Source organism: Brachycentrus maculatus, unplaced genomic scaffold (assembly GCF_059751285.1).
Source record: "Brachycentrus maculatus isolate JH-2025_06_01 unplaced genomic scaffold, ASM5975128v1 h1tg000459l, whole genome shotgun sequence".
NCBI classification, from domain to species: Eukaryota; Metazoa; Arthropoda; class Insecta; order Trichoptera; family Brachycentridae; genus Brachycentrus; species Brachycentrus maculatus.
In genome coordinates this window covers 773,119-799,678 of record NW_028281206.1, presented here as the reverse complement: position 1 = coordinate 799,678, position 26,560 = coordinate 773,119, and the positions used below count along the sequence as shown (strand labels likewise).

The 26,560-nt window shown below is 34.9% G+C and overlaps 4 protein-coding genes across 8 annotated transcripts in view; 2 read left to right on the top strand and 2 right to left on the bottom strand.

Moving 5' to 3' along the window:
• Surf4 (Surfeit locus protein 4) overlaps positions 1 to 17,958 on the bottom strand; it is a 30,314-nt gene extending 12,356 nt beyond the window's left edge. The window contains exons 1-2 of one of the 2 annotated variants that reach the window (XM_088271779.1): positions 17,832 to 17,958; positions 82 to 345 (exon numbers count right to left, since the gene is read on the bottom strand). In XM_088271779.1, the coding sequence (XP_088127905.1) occupies positions 82 to 345; positions 17,832 to 17,882 (315 nt within the window). In that variant the 5' untranslated portion in view covers positions 17,883 to 17,958. Of the gene's footprint in view, positions 1 to 81; positions 346 to 1,933; positions 2,403 to 17,831 lie in introns of those variants that run through there. The other variant, XM_088271780.1, reaches the window with a different exon arrangement.
• The window catches only part of Uck (Uridine-cytidine kinase), a 332,661-nt gene that overhangs the window by 268,983 nt on the left and 37,118 nt on the right, over positions 1 to 26,560 (bottom strand). The gene's annotated exons all lie outside the window — the stretch shown is intronic.
• ubl (Ubiquitin-like protein 5) lies at positions 18,130 to 20,735 on the top strand. 4 transcript variants are annotated; one of them, XM_088271786.1, is made up of 3 exons: positions 18,130 to 18,178; positions 18,357 to 18,558; positions 20,576 to 20,735. In XM_088271786.1, exons 2-3 carry the CDS (start codon positions 18,381 to 18,383, stop codon positions 20,617 to 20,619), a joined length of 222 nt encoding a protein of 73 aa, XP_088127912.1. In that variant the 5' UTR covers positions 18,130 to 18,178; positions 18,357 to 18,380; the 3' UTR covers positions 20,620 to 20,735. The 4 variants fall into 4 exon arrangements, with proteins under 4 accessions (XP_088127912.1, XP_088127911.1, XP_088127913.1 ...); XM_088271785.1 differs by having other exon boundaries at positions 18,135 to 18,251; XM_088271787.1 differs by having other exon boundaries at positions 18,146 to 18,239.
• Positions 22,447 to 26,489, top strand: LOC148302349 (E3 SUMO-protein ligase ZBED1-like). Its single transcript, XM_088271755.1, has 2 exons — positions 22,447 to 22,711; positions 23,463 to 26,489. Exon 2 carries the CDS (start codon positions 23,499 to 23,501, stop codon positions 25,905 to 25,907), a length of 2,409 nt encoding a protein of 802 aa, XP_088127881.1. The 5' UTR covers positions 22,447 to 22,711; positions 23,463 to 23,498; the 3' UTR covers positions 25,908 to 26,489.

Genomic DNA, 26,560 nt, shown 5'->3' with positions numbered 1-26,560 from the left:
GGTTTGGTGAACGCGTATATGAAACTGGCGGGGTTCGGTAACCCCAAGAACCACTGGCCTAATGTACGTGTTGTAGGTCACCTGTAGCACCACGATGAAGAAGAGCCCCCCGCAGGCGATGTGGACCTTCATGCGGCCCAGCACCATGACGCAGCCACCCAGCTGGCCGAGCAGGTTGACCAGCACGAACATGGTGGCCAGGAACTTGCCGCAGCCCCAGGACATGTCCATGTACTCGCGCTGCTCGTTCCACTGGAACCACATGCGCAGCCCGTCCTCCAGGAAGGTGCTGATGAGGCACAGCCGCGCCACCGTCGGCAGGATGTGCTTTCCCTTACGGATCACCTGCAATCAAAACAGACTATTGTACAGGCTGTAGGCGTTACTTACCACACTATCTGCGGGAAGGGTAATTTGACCGTTCCACTCGACTGGTGGTGTTGGGCGGGAAGGGTAATTTTACCTTTTCACTCGACTCATTGTAAATTGCGTGTAAGTTATTTTTACGCATGACTTTTGCGGCATCTTTTGATCTTATATTGATGTATACAGTATGGTTAAATGTTATCACTTCTTTTCAGAATGTTTATCTCTATTATTAGCGCGAATCCGCCCGCAGATAGTGTGTTAACATAACTAGAAGGATTGTGTATTTTACTATGCATTATTTTGGTGCAAATCAATAAGGCCACAGCTGTATGCCGGGTGCCTCAGAAATTCAGTGTGGAGTGTGAAACACATGAGAATTGAGAGTTAATTATAAATAGAACACTTGTTTTTACCACTTGAGTATTATTGAGTGTCCACTTGAGTGTCGGGTTGTGGTCCCGTGGTTAGTGTCGCGGACTCTTTTGAGTCAGAGTTTCTCGGTTGGAACCTACTCTACCACAATTTGATACCTATTTCTAATAATGATCTTTCATTCATTTATCCATATCCGCTCCATATATGTAGCATATGAAGTCCACAAACTGCCTGCGGGCTTCTCTGTCGCCTGCCAACTCTCTTGCATCTGATTTAGATCTGCATCCTGAAGTTCAGGCGAAAACTGTAAATTGTCAGCAGTGGGCGTCCTGGGATATGGGAGCCTGATGCCTTGTAAAAGAGGCTTGATGGCAGCTCTCGGGAGCCATACTCAATACAAGGCCTAGCCAACTGAATCGCTTTTCTTGCTAACAGTTGTGACCATGGTTTGCTGCGTCCTACGCAGACCACATCACACCTAAAATTATTCGCGGGCTTCTATTCTTGTTTCTAAGTATCCAACTGATCTGGGCCTTTATAAAAAAGAAGACTTACGAAACTGATTCCCATTATTTTGGTAGATAGCAATACAGATGGATTAAGAAAACGTAAAATCTAATTTTTAATTTAAGTTTTACTTGATAAATACCAATTTTAAATTCCACAATTTCTTAAAATCTATTGTGACACGTGTTTCGATACATTCCGCATCATTTTCAAACACCGTATGTAAAGCTTAGTCTAAATTTTAGAGTTGTCTCCTTGGGACCTTGAAAGATGAAGAGACGGTAGGAGCTGTTTCTTATTTTTATTTATTTGTTTATTATTTTTTATTACAGGGAACATAGACAAAAGGGGGGAGGCTTTTACTAAGTAAAACTTAACACACTATCTGAGGGCGGATTCGCGCTCATAATAGAGATAAACATCTCTGAAAAGAAGTGATAACATTTAACCATACTGTATACATCGATATGAGATCAAAAGATGCCGCAAAAGTCATGCGTAAAAATAACTTACACGCAATTTACAATGAGTCGAGTGAAAAAGTAAAATTACCCTTCCCGCCCAACACCACCAGTCGAGTGAAATGGTAAAATTACCCTTCCCGCAGATAGTGTGAAATTACAAATTGAAAGATTTCACCACAAAGTGACTGCCGAATGAATTAGTAAAATGTAATGCCTACCCATAGCTTGAACCTCGCAAAACGAGACAATTCCGAGCCTTCAAACATTGTGAGAGATGCGAGGGACTGTCTACTGCGCGTAAAACGACGGCCAAACTGAATTGAGTTGAGCAGAAATGAGACGCACTCCAAGCGTGGCAATCGTAACAGAATAAACAACATAACTTCAAACTTGACACTGGGCAAACTGTACCGACCATGAAATAAAGAACACCTGCACTAATAATGGAGAATTACACATGAATTTTGACAATTCTTCAATACCTAATAATAATAATAATAGCTCCAAACTCCCCAAGTAAATTGTCTTCAGCATGTGGGGCTATCTATGAGTGCATGTGGCTAAACATGCTAATTTTGGACTTAAAAATTGGAGCACACACTGCACACTACGTGTCCTCGTCACTTCTATTGTGCCAGTAGCCACGCACAGAGACCTCGTGAACACCGTTCACAAAGCTCCTCCATCCATCTGTCTAAACCGCAACTCCCAGTCACTATCAATCCCCGACGCGTTTTTTTTTGTTGCATTTCACAATATAATATAATATTATATACTCTATAATTACAAGTACAAAAATATTCTCTAGTATACATTTTATTTAAGGTCATTTAAGTTCATCTTGTGTGTAAGAGGGATTAGCCTCCTGCGATGACGATTCCCAGCTATCGATCCATCTCTTTGGCGGTCTGCCCGGGAGCCGCCTATCGGGGATGGCCATACGGTGCGATGTCAGGGAGTCTGGATGGTTCCATTCTCCTCACATGCGCATACCATTGTCTCCTTCGTTGCCTTCCCCACCTAACGACATCTTCGATCTCGCATATTTCCCTGATCCTGGCGTTTCTTATTCTATCTCGAAGATTCTTGCCTGATATGCTTCTTAGAGTCTTCATTTCTGACACTGTAAGCGCGTTTTTGACTGTACTTTGACATTTGCTTTGGTGCATGCAAAGAATCTCGTAGATTGGCGAACACTGCTATTCACGTCGTTTTTTTTATAAAAAAGCGTTTAAGCGTATTCGAGTCGTTTTTTTTATAAAAAAGCTTGATGTTGCCTAAAAAGTCAATCATGGGTAGAATAGTGAATGCTAAAAATATTATTTTTTGACATCTCAACATAGATGAAGAAGAATATGGAAGTCTAGGCATTTACGGGGCTTACGACTGTCATAGGCTGGTTTAAGTGATTACTTTACACATATGTAACATTCACCTATTCTACCCATGATTGACAACCACACTGCTCAAATTCTTGGAAATATATATATATATATATATATATATATATATATATATATATATATATATATATATATATATATATATATATATATATATATATATATATATATATATATATTTATATATTTATATATTTATATATTTATATATATATATATATATATATATATATATATATATATATATTTATATATTTATATATATATATATATATATATATATATATATATATATATATATATATATATATATATATATATATATATATATATTTATATATTTATATATATATATATATATATATATATATATATATATATATATATATATATATTTATATATTTATATATATATATATATATATATTTATATATTTATATATATATATATATATATATATATATATATATATATATATATATATATATATATATATATATATATATATATATATATATATATATATATATATATATATATATATATATATATATATATATATATATATATATATATATATATATATATATATATATATATATATATATATATATATATATATATATATATATATATATATATATATATATATATATATATATATATATATATATATATATATATATATATATTGTTCAAATTCGAAACAAAGTGCTGGAATTGACTAGAATTTCATTAGTCAAATCTATGGTGAGATGAAAGAAGCTTTTTATTGAGCAGAAACTCTTACATTTGTATGTGAGGTCCGAATTATAATCACATATATGAGAAAATCTACTATTAATTTTTTATTTTAGCTTGCTGGGATAAAGCATATTTTTTTTGGCATTCCGAAAACATGCATAACTGAAAATTTTCAATTTTTGATTTATGACGTTGACGTGGTGAAACCACGTTTCTCCTCTAGCCTGGCAAAAATAATCAATTATCAATCCATTTAATTAATTAGTCTTAGGTAAATTTTTTTTCTGTGCGCGCAAATATTTTTTATGGCTCCAACCTTTTATAATTTACCTGTCGTAAAACTAAAATGTATTTAAAAGGTTTGAATCATAAAAACATTTTTTGACATCTCAACATAGATGAAGAAGAATATGGAAGTCTAGGCATTTACGGGGCTTACGACTGTCATAGGCTGGTTTAAGTGATTACTTTACACATATGTAACATTCACCTATTCTACCCATGATTGACAACCACACTGCTCAAATTCTTGGAAATATATATATATATATATATATATATATATATATATATATATATATATATATATATATATATATATATATATATATATATATATATATATATATATATATATATATATATATATATATATTATATATTTATATATTTATATATATATATATATATATATATATATATATATATATATATATATTTATATATTTATATATATATATATATATATATATATATATATATATATATATATATATATATATATATATATATATATATATATATATATATATATATATATATATATATTTATATATTTATATATATATATATATATATATATATATATATATATATATTTATATATATATATATATATATATATATATATATATATATATATATATATATATATATATATATATATATATATATATATATATATATATTATATATATATATATATTTATATATTTATATATTTATATATATATATATATATATATATATATATATATATATATATATATATATATATATATATATATATATATATATATATATATATATATATATATATATATATATATATATATATATATATAATGTTCAAATTCGAAACAAAGTGCTGGAATTGACTAGAATTTCATTAGTCAAATCTATGGTGAGATGAAAGAAGCTTTTTATTGAGCAGAAACTCTTACATTTGTATGTGAGGTCCGAATTATAATCACATATATGAGAAAATCTACTATTAATTTTTTATTTTAGCTTGCTGGGATAAAGCATATTTTTTTTGGCATTCCGAAAACATGCATAACTGAAAATTTTCAATTTTTGATTTATGACGTTGACGTGGTGAAACCACGTTTCTCCTCTAGCCTGGCAAAAATAATCAATTATCAATCCATTTAATTAATTAGTCTTAGGTAAATTTTTTTTCTGTGCGCGCAAATATTTTTTATGGCTCCAACCTTTTATAATTTACCTGTCGTAAAACTAAAATGTATTTAAAAGGTTTGAATCATAAAAAAACTGTCGCCAACCCGCTGGCCTTTGTAAAAAAGGGATTAAAGATATTTGCCGATGGTTCTTTATTATTATATAGCGCAAATAAAATTATTGCTAATTGAAATGTCTAGACGTTGAAAATTTTGGGGGTGGATACAAGCGCACCGTCAGCCAATGAAAAATGGTTTCGAGGGCGTGATCTTCAAGGAGAGAAACCGAATATAACGGGAAGAAATCAGTGGGATCGCTCTCTTGGAAGCCAACAGTTGGAAGGATCAGTTGGGAGGAATCAGTCGTAAAAGGAAAGACCGACCAGTCGGACTGGTCGGAATAATCACTTGGAAGTCGGGGACTTAGAAGCCAGGACTTGGAAGTCAGACTTGGAAGCCAACAATTGGAAGGATCAGTTGGAGGGAGTAAGTCGTAAGAGGAGATCGACCAGTCGGACGGCTGGTCAGTCAGAAGACACAGAGAAGAAGAAGAGTTGGAAGAAGCATTCGGGAAATCAGTGGGATCGAGGAGTTGTAAGCAGCAGTCGGGAGAGATCAGGGGGATCGAGCAGTCGGGAGAAATCAGTTAGAAGGAGCATACCTACACCAGGTTTTAAGACTTAAGTGAGGAGAAGAGCGGGAGCTCTACACAGGGAGGAAGAAGATAGAAAAAAAAGGGGAGTTACTCATCCGGAGTATCCCACGCAGAAAACGCTGCGAGAAAAGCAGACCCACGCCGGGTCATAAGCCTTCAAATTAAGAGCTGAAGCTCTACTAGGAGAAGAAGAAGATAAGAAGCAAGAATCATCGCACGGCGGCCCGTCATAAGAAGAACCTCATCCCAGCATCCAACGGCGCAGCTTTTTCACAAAGGATCACGACCACCCCAGCATCATGGCGCATCTTTTTCACCAAAGGTTAGAATAAGTTTAATTTAAGATAGGATTAATTAACTTTAAGCTAATTTAAGATAGCAATTTAAGATAAGTTTAAGTTAAAGTCGCTTTCATATAATTTTGATATTTTTAATTAAATTAATTTAAGTATATTTTTTGTGCAGAATTTTCTTTCATCTCCCTACCCCTCCTTCTAATATTTCCCAAGGTATATCAGCTTGATAAGGTGGGCGACGTCAACGTTATTGAAAGGAGTGAGCGATATGTATAGAAAACATGACCATGCTAAAGAAAATCGTGGAGTCGTCATTGCAGGTATTGATGGTTTAAAATATTTGAAGACACGTTTGCCGGCGCTATTTGCACAGGTGTCGCAACTAGCGGATAGTAAATAATAATAATTATTATTTGAGAAATTATGTAAGCAGACAGAAGAACAAAGGGATAGCTTGTTGTCGCTGTTTACTTCAGAGATATCCAACCTTTGATTCAGTACAATTGTATATTTATTTAAACTTTATAAAATTAAACACCTTTGTTTTTGTCCGCCTCCGTAGTGTAATGGTCAGCACGCTCGGCTACCGTTCTGGAGGTATTCGATTTCGATTCGGGTTCGATTCCCAAGGGGGGTAAAATAAATATTAGTGATTTTTTCACTGTCATATTTATTCAATATTACCCTGGACTGGTACCTGAAGCGGAAGGCTGATCACCTTTCCTTCATGTGTAAACGATCAAGATAACACTGGGTTTATATGACGCAGTGCCCTATGCACCATTGGGGTGTGGATAAGGGTTTTTTTTTTCTTCTTGTTTTAACCACTTTTTTATTATTAGTACACTTTTTAACCTACCGGTTTCGACAAGAACCTCGTAATCATCAGGGTTTATTAAATTCTAAAACACGATGATGACAAGGCTCTTGTCGAAACCGGTAGGTTAAAAAGTGTACTAATAATAAAAATGTGGTTAAAACAAAGGTGTTTAATTTTATAAAGTTTATAAAATGTGCCACAAAGTATCTGCGAAAAACATTCAAGAAAAGTAAATATATTTATTGATTAGGCCGTTTAATTTGTAGAACTCTACTACGACTCGACTTCAAAAATGAGAATATCAATATAAAATATAATAGATACGGGCTCACAATTTTTGTTTCCTCCGTAATATAATTACGTATTACATTAAAGTTGTTCATGTGCTGCGACGTAAATAAAAAATTAAAAAATCAGGGATAGAATCACCAATACAGAGTGTAAAAAGTATTACATTCGGAAGGCACTTAAAAATGCCTTAAACAACAAATAAAGTTTTAATTTACTTAAAAATTAACTGCCGCTTCCGTAGTGTAATGGTTAGCACGCTCGGCAACCGTGCTGGAGGTCCCGGGTTCGATTCCCAGGGGGAGGGGTCGCTCAGGGGACTAGTACCTCAAGCGGAGGGCTGATCACCTTTCCTTCATGTGTTAAGGATCCAAAAAACAATGCGTTTATATGATGCAGTTCCCTATGCACCATTGGGAAGCGGATAAGGGTTTGAAGGAAGAAGTTTGAAAATGTCATAAAAAAGCGAAACGATTCTTCTAATACCGTTTCTCCACAGGGGTTTATAGAGAGGGGAAGAGAATAGAACGCCACACCGCTCTGTCTTTGCAAACAATCTTCACCTCCTCCACATTCATGCGCCTTCTCATACATGCCCAGTGGAAAGTATATTTATTAAGTGATTTTTTTAATTAAAAAAATTTACATTACAGCGATGAATTACAATATTGATTCCAAAATGAAACAAGTCCACAAAATAAAGCGACAAAGAAAAGTTTCCATTAACTTAAAAAGTAACTGTCCGCTTCCGTAGTGTAATGGTCAGCACGCTCGGCCACCGTGCTGGAGGTCCCGGGTTCGATTCCCAAGGGGGGTAAAATAAATACAAGTGATTTTTTCACTGTCATATTTATTCAATATTACCCTGGACTGGTACTTGAAGCGGAGGGCTGATCACCTTTCCTTCATGTGTAAACGATCAAGATAACACTGCGTTTATATGACGCAGTGCCCTATGCACCATTGGAGTGCGGATAAGGGTTTATTATTATTATTGTTAATATATATTCAACATTACCCCGGACTGGCACAAGAAGCGGGTGGCTGATCGCCTTTCAGTCATGTGTTAACGACACTGCCTCAAACACCATCGGGTGCGGATGAGGGCTTGAAGAAGAATCAGAAGTACAAAATAACTAAATCTCGTAAACTAGGTAGGATGTGGAGCAATTTCAAAGGCAACCGCTTATTACTCAAAATTAATTATCACAAATATCAACTATTTTTGAGGAATAAGTAGATATCTTCCAAACTGGTGATCTTGGTTCACAAGAAGTGCACGGACAGCTGTAGCAGACCCCTTCGGTTGAATCTGTCTTCTACTTCTTCATGAGCCCTCTGTCCTCCAGTGCTGGATATGGGCCTCTTCCGTATCATTCCATTTCCTACGTCTAAATTTCCATGTACAGATGAATTATCGAGAGTGGATCTCATGATTTGAGGGCCACATGAACTTAAGTACTATTTTCATATTATTTTTTGACATCTCATCAAAGACGAAGAAGAATATGGAAGTCTGGGCATTCTCTAGTCTGGAGATAATCACTGGGAAGTCTGATATTGGAGATAATCCAGATTTTGTGAACAAGTATTTGGACACACTCAAAATGTTGTAAACTTAAGTAGGTACTTTTAGGTATCCGTGCAGTAGTGGTGATGAGGAAGAAGTCGGATTGAATGGTAGTCTTTATTCAGGTACTATATATCAGCGGTACCGTGGCGGTGGTGTAGCGATGCCGTCTAATGCCCTCTAATGCTTCTACACGTGTGGTCTGCCGGCAGGGTGCATGGCCTCCACATACTCTCTTATGGTAGAGTAAGTCCAAAAGAAGTTTCTGAGGCATCTCTACATGAGAAAGTACGGCTATTATCCTTGGCTCTACCCGACCGAGTTTCTCCAGGGCGTGCTTGGCTACAACAGTTTAGAGACTAGAAGGAATGTAATGATTACGCATTTTTATTGATTGTTGCGCTGTATGATCGATAATCCTGAAATTATCCGGTGCATCGGTCTGTCTGTTCCCGATAGTTAAATAAGACAGTGTCAGCATAGATTGTTTCACATTCCTATATACAGGATCAACCTGCCGATGGTTATGCCTGTAGGAAGAGCTACCGCTTTGCTGAACAATATCACACTGAGGAGTGACTGATGCCATGTTACAAATGTATGATTGACACCGTGGAAAAATAGGTTGACAATATCACTGACCAGAGTGCCTTCCACGGGCCATATATTGGACACCTCTGGTACACACCACGCAGTGCACAAGTCTTTGTTCAGACGCGCAACTATAAGGTTGAATATTTGGCAATCTGCTGAATAAATAGTGGCTTTAATATTAATATACACACCTATAATATTCGGATCGATGTAATCAAGTGAAAATATTTATTTTAACCTTGCCTTCTTTAAGTAGCAGGTGCCGCTCAAATATGGGGCAAAACCATAGAAACGCAAAGATGTTAAAAGATGATTTGGAAAGAAGCCTGGTAGAGCAGTAGTAAAACCCCTTGGATCTTCTAAAGCGGATATTTTAAGAGGCCTGGAAATGGCGATAAGTCGTAACGATAAGGTCAAGACTAAGTAATGACGAAACCCAGTCACTAGTAAAATAAAATAAAAGAAGAAAAAAACGATATAGCTGTTGTTATATTGCATAGAACTAGGTATCGGTATATCCTCATCATCACTTCTAGATTCTTCTTCTTTTAGGACTAGATACTTTCATTCTCGGGTCGCTCCTGGGAGGTGGAAGACCAGCTATCCTTCCATCGTTTAGGTGGTCTTCCTGAGGATCCGATCCCGCCTATGCTGCTGTTCGCTGCCACCCTCACTACTCGATCCGAACTCGCTCTTCCCACATGAACTCTCCAGAAACGTCTTCTTTCTCTTCCCCATCGCACAACATCTTCGACATCGTAGATTTTTCTTATTTCTGAGTTTCTAACTAGTCGTAGAGTCTTCATTTCCGATGTCCTGAGAAGGCTTTTTGTTCTCGCGGTGTCCGCTCTTGTTTCCGTGCCGTATGTCAAGATCGGTCTTACGCAGATTCGTTTTCCAATAACACTTCACCATCATTATCGCAAGAACAATCAGGTAAATTGTCTGCAAACATTTCATTGCCACCATCAATATTTTCCGAAGACAATTTTACGGGGAAAATGTATTATTTTACAATATATTATTCACTTAGAATAAAAAAGTATGACAAATAGCACCAGCAGTGTAAAACAACAATCTAACACGCAAGACGACCGACATCAGACTAAAATAACCCAGAAAGCAATTAAGCTAGAAATGATTATGAAATTTGAATAGTCGGACTTCATTCAGCTTCAATATTTATGATACTGTGGGGTCAGTCAACTTGAGGAATAATATCTATCGATAAAACACACCAGATAGCAATCGCCAATTCCAATAACACGCAAAAAGCAACTATGCAAAATGTATTATACACGTGTAACGATGACCGGGAACAAAGGGATTACATTCGTTGCAAGCGCGGTGACTTGACAGCAGACGTGTTGAAATTCAGACTTTGAATTTAAGTTACCGAGACAGTCGGACAATGCCTTCTTGAACCATACAAAAGGGGTATAGCCTGTGCATGCACATCACGTTGTTCCACCGGGAGCGCGACTAGGACATTTTATTCCTCCGACGACGCCACGAGACATCCATCACAGTTCTACACCAGCGACGCGATTACTACGACATTCCCTCGGCCTCGGAATCCTCGTACCCGTCAACTAGGGAACCGTCTCACGTCTTCGTCCGACCTGGAGAAATCGACAATCGACTTCCGCAAATCGTACAGAACTGCGAGTCACCCATGACCACACCTTGTGTATTCTCTTCTTCTAACCCTTTTCCGCACCCAATGGTGCATAGGGCACTGCATCGTATAGAAGCAGTGTTATCTTGATCGTTAAATACACGAAGGAAAGGTGATCAGCCTTCCGCTTCAGGTACCGGTCCAGGGACATATTAAATAAATATTAGACTGAAAAATCACTAATATTTATTTTGACGCTCTTGGGAATCGAACCCGGGACCTCAAGCATGGTAGCCTAGCGAGCTGACCATTACACTACAGAGGCGGACAAATTGTGTATTCAACAACAATAAATGATACACAAACACACCGTGTTCTCAGTCGCGGTACTGATGGAGAACTGTGATCACTGACTGAGAACTGAGATGGTAGTTTCTAGGGGCTCAGCCTATATATACTCTCCAGATCCTTTGTTCCTCTCCAGATGGTATGTTATCTCCAGATGCTATTAGATACCCAGAGCGTGAGAAACCACGTCGGTCGTTCCATTATTCTACGGTATGCTTCCCTCGAATCAGCCATTGTTATCTGCAATTTGCAACTACTATCGGTGTCCGGTGTCTATTATCGCTGCTAGACGTTACTTGATACTTAAAGGTGAATAACACCACAGAAGAAACAAAAATCCACTTAATGATCCATAAACATTGTACATAATAATCAAGGTAAATAAATGCAATTCCCATCTAAAAAATAATAATAAGAAACTACATCTCAGACAAATTAATACTAGAAGCCAGAATACGATTTTTTTTTAAATGAAATTGTGGTATTTACCTAGTAAAAATTTAAATGTCTGCCTCTGTAATGTAATATACTGGAGGTCCCGGGTTCGATTCCCAGGGGGGGTTAAATAAATATAAGTGATTTTTTCACTCTAACATTTATTCAATATTACCCTGGACTGGTACCTGATGCGGAGGGCTGATCACCTTTCCTTCATGTGGTCATGATCAAGATAACACTGCGTTTATATGATGCAGTGCCCTATGCACCATTGGGTGTAGATGAGGGTTTGAAGTGAAGAAGAAGAAGACATGTAGCAAATTATCTCCAACATGCGCCGTAGCGGGTACGCCGAGTTGAAGAGACTGACCATGAAGGAAGGAAAACAATCACCAAATATATTATGACCCGCGAAGAAGAAGAATTTGAAGAATATACAAGGACTTGCATTCAGACCGATCAAATTAAGGCAGCAGCAGGCACCTCGGTGGTTGGAGCGCTACGTGCAGCGCAGCCAAGGGATAACTGGAGTCATTGCTTTCACAAGGGTCACAACCCTCAGTTATGAGGAATAACACGGAGAAGGAGCATTCAGTTACCCAGAACAGTTCATTGAGAATCGCATTAAAATGCCTCGTCAAATTTCCAGCTAACTGTCAACATATCTGTCCATTATCTGCGGGACAGATTCATCGGGTATCACAGTGACGTCAAGTGATTGAAGGAAGGTTAAGAGTTGCCAATGCGAGATAAAAAACAGTACGTACTGGAGTTGTACTACAAATACGACAGGGATAGATAACAGACTTGAGATAAAAACATATTACATAATTACTCGTAATTAATAAAGCACTTAGTAGATTAGTATAATGTGATTGAGACATTAGCAATTCAAGCACTGCATTACTTATAAGCTTGATCAAGGAATATAATCAGTAAATTGATTTAGTTTATGTATTAATTTTAAATCAAACACAGATTTTTTGAGTCTACTAAGTTGTATTTTATTAACAAAAAACACATAAAAATTTATATAATGCGTTATTGATAAACTAATAATTACATCTACATATAAAAATTCTTAAAAATAATATTACCAACAATTGTATTAAAATCTCTAAAATATGGCCATGTCAATAAATTCTTCCTTTCCCAGAAAACAAATATAAGGGTACATACCTACATCCCCCATTAGCGACTGTTGTTATTGCTGCACGTGTTAAAACTGTCACTTAGAATTGTATAGCTACATAAGGACCGTAGTCCATTTGATCTTCACATTCGTTTGATAATGCCCTAACAAGGCAAAACAATTGTCACAATATAATTTTTTATGTGTTTTTTGTTAATAAAATACAACTTAGTAGACTCAAAAAATCTGTGTTTGATTTAAAATTAATACATAAATTAAAATGGAGTTCTACAAATTAAACGCCAAGTCAATAAATAAATTGATTTAGTCATTATTTAACTGCTCCCAGCTATAGCACGGTGGCAATAGCCACAGAGTTGAGACTAACATTCGCCATATTCATAGATTACGTCAATAGAATTCAACTAATTCTTACTGTCCACTACCGTAGTGTAGTGGTCAGCGCGTTTGGCTGCCGTGCTGGAAGTAACGGGTTCGATTCCCATGGGGATCAAATAAATATAAATGATTTTTTCACTGTAATATTTATTCGATATTACCCTGGTGCCTGAAGCGGAGGGCTGATCACCTTTCCTTCACGTTTTAACGATGAAGATGACACTGCGTTCATATGATGCAGTGCCCTATGCACCATTGGGGTGCGGATGAGGGGTTGAATAAGATAATTTCATAATTGAACAAATCATCAAGCCATTTTAGTTTTTAAAAATCTCTTACTTTTTTTATCGCTAAACGCTACAAAGATAGAGTGAAAACCATACAAAGATTAATTTTATCAATCGGTAAGCCTGGTAGGTTACATTGACTTTTCCGTAATATTTGAACAGGTGTTGTAGTGAAAATACTTGCTTAAGACTGATGTACTATAAATTGGTCTGAATACATCACAATATTTTACCATATCTTTAAAACTTTGGTACATTAAATCCCGGCTCAAATCTCATCAACCTTTTTTTAACTAAAAATTGATTTTTTTTTTTATTCTGCAGGTAAGATACAAAGATACGTTATATCGCTCATTCAAGAACGTCATAAATCAAAAATCGACAATTCTCAGTTGCGCGTGTTTTCGGAATGCCCAGATAATGTACTATATCCCAGCAAAAGAGGCATATTTTTAACTTAATATTTACCCGTTACAGGGCAGAAAGTGTTGTTTTTGCATTTTGAAGAAAAGATATTGTTTAATTATTTTTTTAAATATACTAAATATTTTTCAAATGGAGAAAAAACGTTGAGGTAAAACAAATTTACGAGGCGAATGTGGTTGAAAAAAGAAGCAGAGGAAGACTGAGTAAAACCTGGCCTGATCCAAGTATTTAAATACTCGAAACCGGTTAGAATCGGCAGATATATATTAGAAGACGCATGAATGTGGAAGAGGTGAAGATTGTTTGCAAATACAGATTAGTGTGGCATTCTATCCTCTCTGCCTACCCCTCCGGAGAAGCGGCGTGATGGTTAGTTACTTAGTTAATAAAAGTTTTAATACTAAATTGTAAAAAAAAATGAAATCATTGTATACATAATATGCCCCTATAGCTTTCATTCACCCCAATAAAATAATAATATAAATGATTAAGAGGAAATAAAAAGTGATGTGTAATTATCTATTGTAAATTAATTACTGGATGAAGAGTTCCACCCCTCTGATGTTTCCAAGCATATTGAAGTATGCATCATCATAATATTATTTTGATTTGTGAACATTTCTCAAAAACAAATTGGATTCTTTATTTATTTATTGGAAAACCAACAGAATATTTAACAAAAACAACATAATATAATAAATAAAATAAAAAATAACATTCCAATTAGAGGTTTTTTACTTAAGTAATCTAAAAATAAAAATAAACTGTCATGTACATAAAAGTATAACTAGTTAATAAACTTACATAACATGTTTCTATCAAATATTAGAAATTTTCTTTATCAACTAGTCAAATAGACATAGAACAATATTTCTCTTAAATGTGTTAAAAGAAACATTATTGATGTTTATTTCATTAAGCATTACATTGCACATATCGCAGGCTCGATTTAAAAATGAATTTTGGTAGGACTTGGTGTGCATTTTAGGGATTTTAAATAAAATTTTGTTTCTACTATAAATTGGTCTGAAAATACATCACAATATTTTACCATATGTTTAAAACTTTGGTACATTAACCTGTCTGGGTGTGAGTTTCTCCGGACAAAACTGTATCTGAGGAGTGAATTTGTTTTTGTTTTTTTTTTTTTTACTTTTAAATTTTTATATTATAGTCGATGCTATAAGCAACATGTTTTCTTGAATAAACAAAGATATTTACCCCAGTAAACATGATTTATATCAAAATTATAGAAATATCGATAAATCATGTTTTTCACATGTTTTGATATAAATCGTGTCATAAATCATATTTTGTATCGGCCGTACATGTACGTCCAAACTCCTTTGAGAAAAGTTTGGTATGGCCGTACATGTACGGCCATACTCCCGGACAGGTTAAATCCCAGCTCAAATCTCATCAACCTTTTTTTAACTAAAAAATGCAACTTATTTTTTAATTCTGCAGGTAAGATACAAAGATTTATTTATTGATTTATTGATTCAAAGATTTATTGATAAGTTTGGTAGGACTTAGTGTGCATTTTAGGGATTTTAAATAAAATTTTGTTTCTGGTCTAAATTTTCTACGCATATCCTAGCATAAGCGACAAATTCTCAATTTTGAGCCCCGATCATGGATTATTGGATGGGAAGATACGAGAGACACACAATCAAACAGCGTTGATGTTGAAAAAAATCAATTATGAAAATAATACTTAAAGTTAAGAGACAGACTTCTACTGAAAACAATAATAATAATAGAACCCTTATCCGCACCCCAATGGTGCATAGGGCACTGCGTCAAATAAACGCAGTGTTATCTTGATCGTTTACGCATGAAGGAAAGGTGATCAGCCCTCCGCCTCAGGTACCAGTCCAGGGTACTATTGAATAAATATAACAGTGAAAAAATCACTTATATTTATTTCACCCCCCTTGGGAATCGGACCCGGGACCTACAGAACGGTAACCGAGCGTGCTGACCATTACACTACGGAGGCGGACAAACAAACTTGGACAAAAAAACTTTCATAATTTATATTTGAATCACTAACTTTGTGATTTTCCATTTTATAATATAATGAAAATGTAACTTTGTTTTAAAATCACTATAAATATTTTATTATAACTTAATCATAATGTCTACCGGTTTCCAAGCTATTACCACTTCTTTATCAAGACTGATTAATATTTAATATTTAATCATTATATTAATCATTTCTTTACAAACACATATCAATTTATATGCTAAACGTCGAGATTCATTTTATTATAGTGAGTAATGTTAGGGAATTTAAATCATGCCATCAAAGATGCTCAAATATAATAAGTTTGTCAAATTATTATTTATTTAATTATATAATTTTTTTGTTTAAAAGAATAACTCGCAAAGCGTCTATTTTAGATGCTTGTCTGCAGGTAGGATAGTAAGGATAGGGAAGGTAAATGTGAAAAATACATCACAAACACCCAGACTAATTGAAATGAAATATTTCTTGAATTCATTTTGCAATTGGTGGGAATCGAACCCCCGACGCCAGTTTCGCAGTCGAGCGTCAACCCAACTACGTCATGGCGCACGCCCGCATTAAATACATATAAATATTTACTGATTGAAGATAAAAACAGACAAATATTTTGGTATACAGAAGGATAAATCATTTTATAAAGATAATTATGTCCTCACAGAAAAATCTCAAAATACTAAGATTTATGACCAATATATATAAAAAAAAGACATATTCCAATGTTTACAATGGAATCCTCACACGAAATTAAAGCCCGAGTTAAAAACATAACCAATAAATTTTGGTATTGTCAAATCAAACATAAAACTAGTCCTCTTTAAATCGACTGGAATATAAAAGCCGTTCTGTAGTTAGTACAGTCATGTCGGGTATTTTTAAAGCCAAGGTTTGTAAATTTATTGTGTATTTCGCAAGTCAAGCAACGTCTATAAAATATTCAATAAAATGTCAAAGTTCAATTGTGTTATAATTAAGGAACCATTTTGGTGCCAAACTTGTTTTCAATGTCAATAATTAATGAAAAAAATATGCGAAAGCGGTAAAGGGAAAAATATATTTTAAATAAATAAACGACCTCATTAACTATTAACAGGGTAAAACCAGTTTTTTAAAAAGGCCTGAAAAATATTTAAGAATGTTATGATTACGGGCCATATGTAGCTGATTTACAGTATGACAAACGTTGATATTTTTCTAACAAAAAGGGTTATTTGTGTAATATATTCCGTGTGTTTGATTTCTGCCAGGTGGATTTTAAAAAGGCTAACATATGGAGAAAATATCACTCATAAATGCCGAAAGTAGGTTAGGAACCCTTTAAGTGTCTACGAATTGACAGTTCTCGGCGTCTACAAAAACTAAATATATTTGACAATTAACGTCGCCGTCGAAGCTTGGCAAACATAGACCAGACATTCAGTAATAGACGGATGAATTAAAAACCAACATTCCTAAAAGTAAACACAATTTCATTACCGAAAATACGAGCCATGGGTGACGTGACAAATAGAATCAGCGGCAAAAGTGAAATTTTATGTAATAAAACTGACTAAAAATTTGGAATGATCGGCGGAGGTATAAATATTTCAATAAATGCGATTCATTTACCTGATCGGCCACATCTTCGGCATTTGAAACATATTCATCCGGGATATTCATTTTGAACACAGGCACCTCAAAGAAATATTTCACTGGCCGACGAGTGATGTGGATTTTGGTTTACAATTCCGGTCAAGCTGCGCACAAAATCTTCTGTGTACATTTAATTTATTCCTAAAAAATATATTATTTTCTCATAAATCACAATAAAATATTTAAATATAATTACTTGCGTATAAATTTTAAGTTTTATATGCTTCGATAATTCGATAAATTATTTAATATAGTATTTTGATAGGAAATTCTAAAGTCAATATGGCGGAGGAGTGAAAGCTGTCAAAAGTGGTTCGAAAGTTGCGAGTTCATAAATAAAACATTTCGAGTGTTGGAAGTGTGTTGATGTTTGCTGTAATCATTGTTAGCATTTAGGTCTATAACCAAGTACTATATACTCAAATATTTATTCGCGGTATCTCTCCGATATCGGATACTCCGTTGTTTATTTTATTTTAACCTTACTTTTCCGTCTTCTAGAAGGTGTAAACAATACAACAAAAAATGTTGGAGATCACTTGCAATGACCGGTTAGGGAAGAAAGTGCGAGTGAAATGTAATGCGGACGACACGGTTGGAGATTTGAAGAAATTAATTGCTGCTCAAACCGGTACCCGATACGACAAAATTGTTCTAAAGAAATGGTACACTGTTTTCAAGGACCACATCAAGCTGGCGGACTGTATCCTTTTCTTATTTTATTTATTTTAACTGTTATTCAGACAAACATTTAAAAAATATATATATGTCCGAATATGTGATTGTAGTTATAACGAATATCATCGAAACCTATCATCGAAAATTTAACTGGCAGTACACAACGGAGTTCTGGTTCCAACCCTAATGTATGGAAGTAAAGCATGGCAAAAGAAAGGAAAATGAATGCAGTCGAAATGCGATCCCTCAGACGAATGTGCGGCAAAACGATGTACGATAGATGTTCGAATAGTGGAAAAAGGAAATAATGCAAAGCTGATATAAGTATTATCGAAAAAATTGTGTTTTGAGATGGTTTGAACATGCGGAACGAATGTGTGAGGAAAGAACAATAAAATAAATTTATGAAGCGAATGTAGTTGAAAAAAGGAGTAAAGGAAGCCGAAAAGAACTTGGCATGAACAGGTATGTCAAATACTTAAAAGCGATAAGGTCAGGAGTCGAAGTAATTAGCGGTATGTATAAGGAGATTCATGAACGTGGAAGATGCGAAGAATGTCTCCAAAGACAGAGTGGTGTGGCATTCTATTCTCTCTGCCTACCCCTGCGGTGAAGCAGTGTGATGGTTAGTTTGTTTGCTTTTTTAAAATGTTTATGAATTAATAATAAAAATAATAAATCTTTATTCCAGGTTGACTAAGTGCAATACTTAGTCAGCCATATATGTTTTACAACATTTTTTTATAAAATGAAATTAAAATTACAATAATAAACAATAAAAAATAAAGAAAAGGCACGGCGAAAGAAAAAAAAATTAAGTAATTTTTTTGGAGAGATGTAGTAGATGAAGAATAGCTCGCTGGCAAACGCAGCACCGTGCTCCAGTGCCGCCACATGTCCAGCCCCCATCTGTGCTCCACAAGCCGCCTTTGATGAGGTTGGAGCTCTTCATCAGCCTCTCCCGGAAGCCTATTAATGAGATTCTATTGTTCTTGTACTTGGCTGAATAATTTAATAATGGATCACCGAGAAAAGAATCACTCTCGAACACTGCTATGTATATACAGTAAAACCTCTATCTAAGTTATCGAATAATTGTTTTCCCGGATGTGTCGTTCATTTCTTCTACCCTGAATTCATTTCATACAAAAATAGATCGTATCGATCGTTTCTCTATTACCATTTTACCGCATTCATCATTTGAATTACGCTGCATATTTGACATATTTTGTCTGTTTTTTTTTACATTCTTCTCAATTTTGTTACATTCGTCGACAATATTCCAACGTGTGGGATAGAAACTATCGTAAGCTTGTGTGACGCAAAGTTGACGAATACAGAGGAAGAGGTCGATATTGACGAAGAGGAGACGAACTTGTGTTCTTCTTAGAATTTAAACCTACCAATGGTTATGCAGATTGGGAGACGGTATCTTTACTCAATCGTATCTCCTTGTGTATTGACTTCGCAATCCTGCATTCATTATTTTCCCGCATTCATAGTTTATTTCAATAGGTCACTTTAAAAACGATAAAGGTTTCACTGTATTTATTGACTTGGCGTTTAATTTGTAGAACTCCATTTTAATTTATGTATTAATTTTAAATCAAACACAGATTTTTTGAGTCTACTAAGTTGTATTTTATTAACAAAAAAAACACATAAAAAAATTATATGGTGACAATTGTTTTGTCACTTAGAATTGTATAGCTACATAAGGACCGTAGTCCATTTGATCTTCACATTCGTTTGATAATGCCCTAACAAGGCGAAACAATTGTCACAATAAATTTTTTTTATGTGTTTTTTGTTAATAAAATACAACTTAGTAGACTCAAAAAATCTGTGTTTGATTTAAAATTAATACATAAAAGGTTTCACTGTATCTATAAAAAATATTTCATTCCTATATCCCGAGAACCTGAAGTACAAGACTGATTACCTCTCCTTCGCACTATTAGTGATCAAGTTGTTGATGTACTGTTTAGGTGTGGATAGGGATCAGATGATCAAATAATTTCCTTAACATGTTCTCTCCTCAGATGAAATACACGACGGTATGAATCTGGAACTATACTACCAGTAATGGATGAAAGCAGAACACTAACTTTGTGATGTAAATATATGGAGCGAGATGGAGCCACTGACATGAATTATTATTTAAGAGTTTAACATAATATTAAATAGTTTATAAGATTAAAATGTGTTTTTTTTTATTATTTCCCAAATATACATATTATCTGTAAAATGGCCGATCCATCACAGCTTACTTTCATTGAAGAACGTAAAAATATGTTAATTTTACAATCAAGTAAAATCAACCTTTTCCAAAAAACGCTTTCATGTAATTAATTATCAACATACTTCGGACAGAAAAGGTTTTTCTACCAGTTGGGTCGATTGATGCTTAAGGACGGGGGGGTATTCTTACCTTCTGCACCGGCCTCATTTCAGAGTCAGAAAAGAAGGAATCACATATGTAATGTTTTTATATGAATATTATGTACCAATCTCTTTAGTACGGTCTTAACTATATATATATACATAATTATCAAATCCCGTCGCCAGCAGTCCACAGGCCTAAAAAACACCCGTCCTAAACGCGTTAAGAAGAAAATAAAAATTTTGATACAGGTAAATTCCAATTAATGATTGGATTATTTCATTTTTTTCTGTCCTGTAAATTGAGGTGTGGTGTATCTGGCCACTTTACGAATTGAGCTTATAATGCATAGTCCCCATAGTTATTCTCTAAAATATATTGAACTGTATTGTAATCCTGAATGTTTGTATATTTGTCCACTATAGGGTCAAAGAAGGAATAACCACCATTTCAGTGCCTCCTAGAGTAGATTAATTATAAACCTGGCGATCTTCTAGTAGGTACCTATATTTATGAATGTGGATATTTTATATTATCCGCCTCCATGGTTAGTGTGTTTAGCTGCCGTGCTGGAGGTCCCGGAGGGGGGGGTGGGGGTGAAAGAAATATTAGTGATTTTACATTTTAATATATATTTATTAATACCCTGGACTGGTCCCTGAAGCGCAGGAGTGATCACCTTGCCTTTGTGTAAATACAGTTCAAAATAATGCTGCATCAGTACAATGAATATCAAGTCAGGTAAATATAAATATTTTAAACTTGCATATAAATATGTAAATTTAGTTAATTTTTTTTTTTCACAGTTGAAATGTTGATCACCGGTCATGAATGGATATAGTGATAATCGAACATGCTCAATTAATCAGTAATATAAAATAATCGTTTACGTACGTCATTATCACTAATACCAATGATTAATGTTCATTAGGTATAGGTACCTATGCAACTTCCAAGTAACGCATGATAATAATTTTACCCGAAAGAAATCCTCAGATTTGGGGAGGAAATAACAGTTGGAAAGACATACACCTGTGTACATATACATAAATGTGATGAATCTTTTCCGACCAAACATCGCGTAAATGTATTGTTTTTTTTTTTGCTTTCGCCTACTTTACATAAAAATATTTAAATAATTAAAAGAAAAATACATTTTATGCCATAAAAAATATTCGATTCAATTATATAAACATGTAACACAAGAATTCAGTGGAATCTCTTATACGAGTAATTCGTATAGCAAGCAAAAAAATATATAAAAATTCTCGTTTCGCATAAAAAGTTACAAAGAAAGGGCAAGTCCCCCTTTCAGGACATTCACTTGTGAGCCGGGACTTCTGCGCCAACCAAAACAATTTTTTTTCGCTTAACGAGTAAGATTCTGGAACGAATTATGCTCGTTATGAGTAGTTTCACTGTATATTGCATTTGATGAAATATTACTTCCCACATCTGGGGAAATTTTCCTTACTATGGTAACACAGATCTGTGCATTGGGATTTGTTTGCCCATTGCCTTTGCGTTTGCTTCCATTTGCGTCTGTCAACTGTCATCTGTCACCTTAGGCGGGAATAATGCAAATTTACACAGAATTATTCCAAATACACCCGTTTTGCTTTGCTAAAATGAAATAATTAGTGAGGAGCGTAAATACATCAACTGTATATTTTAATAATAGTTCATTTTTATGGTATACATTTTTGAGCGTGAGTGGTCTGCAAAATGTAGATTTTTCAAGTATTTAATTTAATTTGAAAAAATCTATGTATGTGGAACATACATAATATTCAAAGTAAGTATTATAGCAGTAATCGTATCTTAATAGCTACTTTTATGTGATAAAAATGACGGTTCTAGTTTCCAAATTAATATTTTTTACTAACCCTTAAATGGCCGGACGGATAATTTATTTAAATCAAAACATATTACAAACATAAGTCATATACATATAATATTCCCGATGAGTAATTTGTATTTTTCATTTTGTACAGTATGGTTGATCTCGGTAGGCCGTCAATTGGTTTATGAAAATATAACCTAATAGATTTATCTTTTTCGTCTATATAATCAAAGGATATTCTAAAAAGTTACCAAATATTTACCATGTATGTAATTGTTCCACTGTACACGCAGAAAAACACAACTAACACATTCCCAAAATGTCAGGGTTGTCACATTTAATCAAAGAAAATATGGAAACATGTCAAGCTGAATGGCTGAATTTTAATTCCATAACTTTAGAGCATAAGAGCTACTTACTCCATATTTTTGTATTGTAATCTCAAAAATAATATTAAAGAAAACTTCCTATTTTAATTTTTACGTAGCCCTACTCATGTTTTTTTTTTTAAATTAGAGATTGGTTTTTTAAGTATATTTTCATAAGAGTTACTGAAATACATAAAATAGTTTATTTGTTAGTGTGGTTTAAGCTTTATAATATTAACTAAAGAAAGAATTTGAAAATAATCACGGTATTTGACGGGTGACTGCTCTATTTAAAAACTTTAATGTTTTGTAATTCATACGATTTTTTTTTTCAGGATTAAGTAAATAAGATCAATATTTAGGCCTTTACAATGCCTAGAGTAAGGCGTTCTAGTGTGTGGGGGGCTTTCACAAAAGTATCAAAGACAGGGGTACAATGTCAGTACTGCCACAAGGAGCTGAAGTACTCCGGGAGCACCACCAGCCTGAGAGAACATTTGAAGCGAGTGCATTCACTTAATCTATCCGATTTGGACAGCGAACTTGCCGAAGAAACAACGGAAATGGACATGGACCATGAACAAGAGGTCACCGAGGAAATGGGTGATCTTTCCACACCTCATTCCAGTCCGGATCCTCTCCATATACTGTACGTGAGTGCCGAGGGACCTTCCGAAGACTCCCCTACCTTCCATTCGCCGAATTCGTTCACCAAACCGAAAGGCAAGCGCTCGACCATCTGGGAAGTTTTTAAGAAAGTATCGAATAGCGCGGCTCAGTGTTTGTACTGCAATAAACATATGAAATTCTTCGGAAACACGACTAATCTATGGGAACACATAAAACGGAAGCATCCGGATCGTCTAGGCGACAAAGATTCGGAAATATCAGCCGACAACTGCACTTCTTCCATTGCTCACCATCCCAAATCTAGGCCGCGGCGCTCCACAGTTTGGGAAGTTTTCGACAGACTATCCGACAATGTCGCCCAGTGCCATTTTTGTAATAAGGTTTTAAAATTCTCCGGCAGCACTACGAATTTGCGGGAACACATAAAACGGATGCATCCGGATGAAGCATTCGAAAAAGAAGATAAACCCGGACTAAACCTTAAGTCTGAGGTTCTTGATGAACCGTGTGAGATTTCGATTACTTACGAATCACCAAGTACGTCGGCAATCTCTCCATCTATGCCGAAGCTATCTGTACCTACCCCGCTGTCAAAAAAATTTAATTTGAGCTTCGCAGAGGGCGGCCCGAAAGAAATGGCGGAAGATTGGAGAAAGGCTATCGATGATGCTTTAGTTAAAATGATCGTTACAGACTACCATCCACTATCCATAGTAGAAGACAAGGGGTTTATACAATTTACGAAAACTCTACAGCCATTCTATACGCTACCTTCGAAAAAAACAGTGACGGAAACGTTGATTCCTAAAATGTTCAACAAGTTACTTTCCAAGATAAAAGCGGTATTATCTAATATCGAATATATGTCCATTACATCGGACATTTGGACATCGGAAAAAGAGAAATCCTACGTAACCGTAACTGGACATTTTATCCACAAATCTAAGTTAAGATCTGTAGTCTTGTCTACGAAAACTTTGTTGCACGCTGCTGAAGATATAACCAATCATTTAGATGAAGTGTTACGTCAATTTGAGTTGACCGATAAGGTGGTGGCAGTTGTAACCGACAATACGTGTAACAAAAAAGTTTTAGTAAAGTCTGATACGTGTTATGACCACATTCCGTGCTTGGGTCACATACTAAACTCGATAGTGAACGACGCAATGTTCAGCAATAGGGAATTAGAAAACCTGTTGATTAAATGTAGGAGCATCGCTGCTTACTTTAAGAATAGCCCGGAAGAATCCAATAGATTGAGAGAGATGCAAATAGAACTGGATGTTCCCGTTTTGAAATTGAAGCAAGACGTTTCGTCGAGGTGGTATTCAACTTTGATAATGCTACAGAGATTCGTCGATATTAAGACGTCTCTAATAGCCACCGATGCTCCGAAAGCTCTAGACGATACGGAATGGGATCTAATTCTAGAAATAATCAAAGTCTTGCAACCTTTTAAAGAAATAACGTCTATTCTTTCCGCAGAAAACTATCCTAGTCTATCCATTGTAATTCCTCTAGTACGAGGACTTCAAACATCGTTGGCGAGAAATAATCCGCCAAATGATATCATCAGAAGGCTGCTGAAGTCACTAATCGAAGACGTTGATAAGCGATTAGGTTTCTACGAAGGTACAACTCTAGCACAAAAAGCCACATTTGTCGACCCGAGGTTCAAGAGGAACGCTTTCGGTCTAGATTCGAATGCCGACACCGCACAGTGCAACATCAAATTAGATGTGTCAAATTATATCAAATCCTCCCAGCAAACGGATCAACCCTTTGAAGATTGTACGTCTGCGCCATTAGATTCTAGCGATTCAATATGGTCGCAATTTGACAGTAAAGTCGCTGATATAGTTAGCACCGTGACGCCGTCTTCAGCGAGTACGCTGTTGATTAACCAGTATGTGGAAATGACTTACTTAGAACGACACAAGAATCCTCTTGAATTTTGGGAGACCCACAAGCATTCCATGAAAGAATTATACCAGATGCATTTGAAATACCTTTCGATACCTGCGATATCTGTTCCATCACAGCACATATTTACGAAATTGGGATTTATCACGAATCAAAGAAGAAGTAGACTCTCGTCAAAATGTATAGATGAAGTTATATTTTTAAATTTAAATGATTCATTTTTTTAAATTGATCTTTTCAATTAACTACGCCATATGTGTAAGAGACACACACACAGTATTGCTAGAAATATAAGTTCTTTTACCTTGTTTATTTTATATATTAGTACACCGTAAGAGAGGTTCCTTTAGATCATCACAAAAATAAAAGCATTGTGGTTTGCCATGTCTTAACTAATTTTTTAAAATAACCTGAGCTGAATGCTAAAAATTCCCGCCAATTGCAAAATAGATTCATGATTTGTTTTCAATTGGCCTGTGTGTTTATGACGAATCTTTCACATTTGACTTCCCTATCCTTACTATCCCACCTGCAGACAAGCTTCTTTAAATAGAGACATTGCGAGTTACTCCTTTAAAAATATATATAAATCAGATTTCAACAAACTTACATTTTTATTTATACAAATACATATATAGATTATGTATCAATCATTTTGCTAGAAGTAAAATAAACTGATGGCGTAATGAACTTCTTTTTACGGTATTTTTTGTTGTTGTTTCAATTTCCTTGTCCCAAACTTAACACAGACTTGTATTTTCATCTAGTTGTGACACGTGTCAATAACTACGCATTTATATTATATTTTATTTATTGTTTCGGCATTAACTTTGTGGTAAGACATGTTACAATGATTAAAGAAGACACTTGTTTTTTACCA

Excerpts from the sequence above, each read along its gene's own strand:
- LOC148302349 (XM_088271755.1), top strand. The coding sequence starts at position 23,499 with ATGCCTAGAGTAAGGCGTTCTAGTGTGTGGGGGGCTTTCACAAAAGTA.
- ubl (XM_088271786.1), top strand. The coding sequence starts at position 18,381 with ATGTTGGAGATCACTTGCAATGACCGGTTAGGGAAGAAAGTGCGAGTG. Across the intron at positions 18,559-20,575 it reads CCACATCAAGCTGGCGGACT|ATGAAATACACGACGGTATG; the intron begins GTATCCTTTTCT and ends TTCTCTCCTCAG.